Source organism: Pundamilia nyererei, unplaced genomic scaffold (assembly GCF_000239375.1).
Source record: "Pundamilia nyererei isolate P.nyererei 1_Seehausen unplaced genomic scaffold, PunNye1.0 scaffold00109, whole genome shotgun sequence".
NCBI lineage: Eukaryota > Metazoa > Chordata > Actinopteri > Cichliformes > Cichlidae > Pundamilia > Pundamilia nyererei.
The window spans coordinates 1,173,799-1,181,766 of record NW_005187510.1 but is presented as its reverse complement, the minus strand read 5'-3'; the positions used below and the strand labels follow the sequence as shown (position 1 = coordinate 1,181,766).

The window sequence follows — 7,968 nt, the reverse complement described above, 5'->3', positions numbered from 1 at the left end:
CACTGTGAGCAATGTTCTTTGAATTGTATGTCTTTTCCTTCTGTCTCCAAACATAATCAGCGTGTCTGTGTCCAGAGAGCTCTAGTTTCGTCTCATCTGACCAAAGGACACAGTTCCAGTAAGCATGATCTTTCTCCAGGTTGTCCTTGGCGTACTTCAGTCTGGCTTGAATGTGTCTTCTTTCTCTTGTCCACGTCACAGTCCACTTATATGCAGAATTCTAGTGATAGTCTTCTTTACGTCAGCAGTCCTGACTTTGCTAAGTATGTCATGTCTTGGCATTTGTTCTGGGTTCTTCAGACACATTTCTCACTAGTTTGCTTTACAGAGTCTTTGAAGTTTTTTCGCTTCCTGTTTCTGCCAGGCTTGTTCTGTACTGTGTGGCTCTCTTTGAATTCCTTGATGATACATCTCAGTCCAGTTCTTGACACTTGGCGGCTTTGTGATAACTTTGTATATCCATCTCCCGCTTTGTGAGCATCCACAATTCTTTTTCTCAAGTCTAAACAGATGTCTTTTGTATTTGGCATGATGTTTTCTCCACTGAAGTTTTTATATTGTGTGTAAATTGGAAGATAACCCTCAGTTTTAAATTGCTTTTACTGCATAGAGCAATACAGAGGTGAAGCACATCATTGCACAGCAGTGGTTTGTGCTATGGCTCAGTAAAAAGGGGACTAATAATATTGACCCTGGTAATTTTTGGTTTTTTGGAAACAATTCTGTGATTATACAAATATAATAGCACTGTTAAAAATTTTATGTGGCCAATGATACATTTACAGCCGATATAAAAGCTTTATTTGTCCACCTAAAGCTTCCTGTTCTTACACCGGGCCTTCACAGCGTGGGTCTGGCACAGGATGTGTGCGATGGCCGTGCTGAAGGATGAGCATGTTTCACAAACAGGCCGAGCAATTATAGCCCGAATAATTATGCGCTGAAGGGGAGACACGACTCGCCCCGTTGATCAGCAAAGTTCATGTGAAGTTATAATTAAACAATAACTCGTTTACAAATGAACGCACACGCGCGTTTGTGTGCTTAAGTGTGCAAAGTGTAATTAGCTGCGATGCATCTGAGTGAAACCGAAACAACAACAATGTCAAATGGTGGAATTATGTTCAGCTCGTGAGCTTGTATCACTGTTATCTGTGTGTGTTTCTGTGTGTGCGTGGAGGAGGTGTGAGTAAAGAGAGACTGACAGATAAGTGAGCGATTGTTGGGCTGATTGGTCCTCACAGGACTCAGAGATGGACCCTGATGTTTGATGCTTCGTACAAACGCATTAAGTGAAGATCACTGTGGAGGGGATGGATGGCTAAAACCTTCGTGTTCAAAATCAATTAGACCCCTGAAATTCACACTGAAACATTGCGTAGTTACACACACAGTGTTAAACTAGATTTCTGTGATCTGAGTGAGATTGTGTATCGCTTTTTTGATATGTATCCACATTTGTCGAATCACACTTACACCTAACAGCCCCCCTGTTAGCAAGTTAGTAAAACCACTAATTGCACATGCTCATCTAGTGGCAGGGCTGAGCGTGCTGAGTCAGCGATGCTCCTTAAATCTCACACTGTACACCCCTACTACATTGCCCACCGCTGGAGACACTGGTTCTGTCACTAGAAGAGAACAAAACCCTCCAATGCTGTCGAGGTAAGTTTACATACAGACGAGCCTTATCTAATGGAGGTGAGACATGACAACCTGACTCGTACTTGTGTAAAAGAGTCTTTCACAATCAGCTTGTAGTTTTAACGCGGAGGGCCCACAGTGAGCACGAATCTGGGCAGGGATGTGGAGCTTGGTGGAGGCTTGAAGAATCACTTGCACTTTGGTCAACCCCACACAGAGACTGGCCAGCTGTGAATGGCAAAGATATAACCAGTGGAAAACTGCTCCACTGCACTTTTATTTAGATTGAATTGTAATTATGAATTGTAGTTGGACAAACTCCCTCCTTTCATGGGGACGCTAACATTAAAGCCTGATTTTATGGAATTAATAAACTGTAACATCTTTTCAACTTTTAACATTTCTGCACATTTAATTTTTCCCATTTTTGTTTTGTTTTTATGAATGAAAAGTAACGTCCTCCATCTGGTCGGACAGTTAAAGGGATGAACAATGAACCTGACTTTCATCTGTCAGCTTAGTGAAATCTTTTTTTTTTTTTTACCTTGCATTAATTGGCATAAGAATATGAACTTAAAAAAATACCCCAACAGTATCCCAACATAATATCCCCAAAGAACAGAGAAGCCTTCTATTCCACGTTTCTGTCGTGAAAGGAAAACTTGACCCGACCTCCTCCCGAGGCTCCTGCTGGTGTCGCAAGATGGCGCTAGAGCATCGACCATGTGTCCCCCCCCACCCCAACCCTCCCGCTTCTCTTCCTCTGCTCGGTTCAGTCAGCGCCACAGCATCAGCACAGCAGCTTTCCCTCCTTGCCTGTGAGCCTAATGGGAAATTTCAAGTCACCTAAATAAAAAGGAAGGTGTAATTAACGCGACGCGCTATTAATTGCATCTGCTAGAGAGCGGATGAAGGGCGCGAGGGCGCACTTTTTTCCTTTTTTTAAATGTTATTTATTTTTATTTATTTATTTTTATTACAGAGCTTCACAAAAGTCTACTTCAGAGATCAGAGAGTGGCAGAGGGGGCTTTAAATGCCGGGGTCATTTCATACCATGGCAGGTCAAACGGTGAGTGGGGGTGGTGATGATGGTGTTTCTTCCCACATCAAAACAACGCGTGAAGACGCGCTCTCTGGCAAGCTGGTATTACATCATCATCGTCTTGTATAGGTTAAGTTAAGCACATTAGCGTTGATTAGAATGACACCCACCTTGAATCAGAGGATATCTGCATATTTTTTATTTTTCTGTTTAAAGTACACGATTGGTTTTTAGTTCTTTATGATCAGCTTTATTGATAAACACTATCAATACCTTATTAGCTACTGATTGCCAATCCACCTCTCTGTTTGCTTCTTAATTCTGAGAGAGAAAAGAAGCACTTCATCCATGCTCGTGAGGCTGCAGACATCAGAACAGGAAACGGATCCGATTCTAATTAATATTATTCCGACAGGCACAAGGCCCGCGCGCAATCACGCACGTTTTTAAGCAGGAACTTTTGCATTTGGCTGTCAGATCCAAGCTTGAAAAAATAGTAATAATAATCAGCTAGGCTAGATTTTCACACACGTGCACACAAACATCACACCAATGCTTACTGTGGGGAAATAACTCACTCAAGGGAAAGGGGGAAATGCCATCAGGGTCACCAGTGTCAAACTCACGGTCACCAGAAGAGAAGAAACAGAAGAAGAGGTTTGTTTTTTTTCTTAGTATTTTTTATGTTAGCACATCGGGACAAATTTAAAGCGTTCAGGTTTTATCTGAAATCAGGAAAGCATCGTCGCGATGCGTTCAATTGCCAGTCTTTTAACCCTCATTTAATCACGACAGCCTAAAGTTGTGCTTAGGGTTGAAGCTGACTTCATAAGATACATTTTTGTCTTCTTAGATTAATTAATTATCTTAAGAAATAAACTAGACAGCGTCATTCAAGGGAGGAGAAGAGGAGCAAAAGAAGGGGGAAAAACTAAATAAAAACATCTACATCTGCTCACAATCTTTGTGTGTAATCCTGCGTGATAAAAGAAAAAGTCCACATATTAGTAAAAGAAAAAGATTACCGCATTGGACCGTGATTCAGCCCTCCAAAATGACCACTTTTTAGTCCTCGGACTCCACTTTGGGAAGCCCTAATTTAACCCTAGATGGAAGCTGTGGTTTTCCCAGCCAAAGCCAGTTCATTTAAAAGCAGCCTCGGGGCAGAAACAACACATCATCGGCTCACAATCTTCCATTCATCAACCCTGATTTTCTCTCGGCCATTAATTCCACTCAAACGAATGGGCTCAAAGCAAGAAGCATATTTTTTAACAGCACAGCTGTCAGGCAACTCAGTGCAGCAGCTCCCTGATTTGCTGGGTTTCACGGAAATATATATATATGTGTATACATATGTATGTGTGTGTGTGTAAATAAAATAAATACATTTAGCCTCGACGTTGGAAAAAAGCTGTTTAATATCAACCCCGTTATTTAAAAATGTGCAAGTCCGTTGTTCATGTGTCAAGTGATGAAACACCTGCAGGCATTCCTCACCTCTGCGTCATATCTACCCCAAGTTCATCCAGTGAATATGACATAGCCTATCCCCCCCCCCCCAAAAACAAAAACAAAAAAACAAACAAAAAACAAAACAAAACAAACAAACAAGCAATTAAACAAAAACAGCAAGAAGAACAGCGTTGGATTGCTACAGGTCTACATCCCACAACTTGTATTTCCAGTGAATTGTGACTTGGATCGATTGGTTTTAAAGCTACTGGAAGAAAGATTTCAATGCCATGATGGTTTCTGCTTGTTAATGATATTATTATTTTTTTTTTTCTGCAAATGAAACACAGAGAAGGAAGAGGAAGAGGAAAGAAAAGCAGTTTCCACATGAGAGGGGGAAAAAGTCCCTGGATTTCTCTCTTTGCATAAAACAAAAAGGCGAGCTACTGCACGGAGAAAAACATGTATATACATTTAGCTGTGACGGTCCAGGCTGTGGCAATCCCGCTATTACAAAAAAAGAAAGAAAAATAGGTCTCTCTTTCTGTCACCCCGTCCCCTACAAAACAAAAGCCTTCTCGGCTCTTCATTTCTTATATATCTCACCCTTTGTCTCTTCTGTAAAAGCCACCCAGAATAAATTACAATCTCATTAACAAAACTAAAAGAAATAACATTAAATAAAATGTCTACGCGCAATTTCCCCCCGTTACATAAAAAAGGCAAAACAGACGAACAAAAAGGCTGCATGGTTATTGTAAAATAATAATAATTTTGATCATATGCTGCAATTTTTGGAACGCCACTAAAATATGTTTTGAGGACAAATTATTCGCACATTAATTTTGTTTTGTAATCCTCCCCTTAGATCGTTTATTTGTGGACATTTCTCTGCCATATTTATGTGGATTCACTCTTAAAGCACTGTTTTTATTTCAGAGCGGGCGCAAAATGGCGAAAGCAAACTCTTACTAGGCGAATTAAGCCAAAATAAATAAATAAATAAAAAAAATAATAATGCAAAATAAAAGTTCAGAGGAATTTAAAAAACAAACAAAAATAGCAGACATTTTTAGACGTCAAAATTAACGCGTTACCAAAAAAAGAGAGAAAGAAACAAAAAGAAAAAAAGTCCGAACCATTTAAAAAAGGTACACAAGTGCAAGGCGGTGGGTTTAGGCTATGGACTCTGAAGCTCAACCTGCTCGTGTGTGATTTTTGTTTTGTTTTTTTGTTTTTTGAGGGGAGGGGGACAAAAAAATGAAAGAAAATGGGAAAAAGTGCCCCAGTGAAGAAAAAGCGAGAAAAAAGAGGGATGACTTTTTAAAGTTATACAATATTTACAAAAGCGGATCCAAACTGTTCTGTGAGAGTTGCTTGTGTCGAGATCTGTGTGTGTGTGGAGCCCATCCTGTTGTGGGGAGAAGAAAAAAAAGAGAAAAAAAGAAAAAGGTGCCATATAATCCAATCAATCGCCACGGAGCCCCAATCCTGGAGCTGGGAGACGCTCTGAGGGGGGAAATAATAATATTTAACGCTTGTTGTGTGGAAAACACGGACTTTGTTGTTTAGACTGCTGGCTGACTCACGATAGAGGTCACACACTTTTTATTTACCACATCTCTGCGCTCAGGCCATTTATACTGAAGAGTTTAACCAGTGAGCTGCACGTGCACTAATAATAATAATAATAATAATAATAATAATAATAATAATAATAATAATAATAATAATGTGTTCTTAACTAAATGGTGACCTCAGTCCACACAGAATAATTAAAAGCGGTCTGGCTGACAGATGGGACTCAGGCGATGCTCACCCTCAGCTGGACTCCACTGCACTGGGGCTGAAGCCTATACCGGCCTCCACTTTACTCCATTAACGCAGCTCCTTTGACCTCCCACTGCACTACCCACACACCCATCACTGCTGGACGCACAATTTAGAGCCACAAAACTAAAAAAAGAAAAAGAAAAAGAAACGAAAATAAAATAAAATAAAATAAAAGATAAAAAAACGTCTTTGATTTCCCTTTTACGCACAGCCCCAAAAAGGTTGGAATTGATATATATAAAAAAAAATAGAAGAAGAAAAAAAACTGGAAAATGGAAGCTTTTCTTCTAAAACCATTCTTCCCCTCCCCTCCTTTTTTCGTCAAGTATAATTTCAGTACACAATAGGGGCTACACCTTGAAACTGCGTCGTCTGGAGTCACAGTGCTGGGCATGTATCCTCGGAGAACATAACACGGGCTTATGTTCCTTCAGCTCTGCGAGAGGGGAGGACAAAAAATGTCCTGTCCTCCCGTCACTCGTTTTCCATTTCTCAGATATTCACTGCAGATATTGTGTCAGTAATCACTGCAATCTATTATACATAAAACACCCACTATATCGTTTCATAGTCCAGTGATTTATATATAACCTTGGGGGGTGGGATAAATTAAAACGGTAAACAAGTCCTGGAGGAGCCGGTCCGGCAGAGTTCATTGGACCGGGGTCTGGACCCCGTGGTGCGGCGGCGTGTCCCCGTACACATCCTCGCTCCCCGGCAGCGCTCCTCCCGGAGGGGTCATGCGTTTTTCCTTCTGTCTCCTGTTACAAAACCAAACCCTCACCACTTCTTTCTCCAGGTGCAGACTGTCCGCCAGGCTGATTATTTCCGACGCTGCCGGTTTAGGGCACTTCAAAAAATGGCTCTCCAAAGCTCCTTTTACGCTTACCTCGATTGAAGTCCGTTTTTTTCTTTTCCTCCCCTGCGCCGCGATTTTGTCCAGGCTGGTCGGGCTGCCCGAGGTGGAGTCCGCCTCCTCCAGCCACTTGTTCAATAGAGGCTTCAGCTTGCACATGTTTTTGAAGCTGAGCTGCAGGGCCTCAAACCTGCATATGGTGGTTTGCGAAAACACATTTCCGTACAGGGTCCCCAGGGCGAGTCCCACGTCCGCTTGCGTGAATCCCAGCTTGATCCTGCGCTGTTTGAACTGCTTGGCGAACTGCTCCAAGTCGTCCGAGGTCGGCGTATCCTCATCCGAGTGGTCGTGGTGGCTCTGCGGCCGGTGCTGGTGCTGATGCTGGGACGGAGGGTGGCCGTGTTCGCTGAGGTGCGGGCTGTGGTGGTCTTCGTGACTGTCTCTTAGGTTGTGGTGGTGCATCCCCTGCCCGCTGCCCGGGATGAGCCCGTTGACGGTGAAGCCCGGCTGAGAGTAAATAAGGCTTTGGCCGTTTGTCGTCGCCATGCTCTGTATGTGCGCCGCCGTGGTGGTTCTCCACGCGCGGGCGTCGTGGTGGTTCCCGTGCGTCTGGTGCACCAGGTGGGGCGGCCGTGACTGGTGCTGCAGGTTGCTGCTGGAATTGTGCATCTCGTCCCGGGCGCCCTGCACCGCGGGTTTAATGTCCTGCTCCGCGCCGAGCGGGCTCGAGGACCACGGGGCTCCCTCTCCGTGGGACAGCGCCGTTATCCACTGGTGTGCGTGGCTGAGCGTGTGGCTGTTGCTCTGCAGCGGGTAGTCGCTCTGCAACAGGCTCTGCGCGTCCCGGTACGCCGTGGCTTGCTGCATGCTGCCGGGCTCCGAGTGCACGATGGATGCGCTGGAGGTGAGAATGTTGTAGTGGTTAGACGCTGCGGTCGCCATGACTCTCGGAGCCGGACTGGTCGCTCTTATTAAAGGAACCTCGCATTTGACAGAACCTCTCCTGCCCACAGGCGGCTCCCAGGCGCTCTGCCAAGTGGACGCCGAAGCGCACCTGGACTCCGCCCCGCCCCCCGCCGCTCATTGGGTACGGGAGGATGATGGACGGGGTTACCAGGGGCAACGGCGCGGCGATTG

General features: G+C 44.0%; 1 protein-coding gene across 1 annotated transcript; it reads right to left on the bottom strand.

The window, feature by feature from the left end:
• Window positions 1-5,432: 5,432 nt before the first annotated feature.
• On the bottom strand, window positions 5,433-7,968 carry pou3f2b (POU class 3 homeobox 2b). The gene has a single exon (XM_005741283.1). The coding sequence runs from the start codon at window positions 7,771-7,773 to the stop codon at window positions 6,628-6,630; it is 1,146 nt and encodes a 381-aa protein (XP_005741340.1). The 5' UTR covers window positions 7,774-7,968; the 3' UTR covers window positions 5,433-6,627.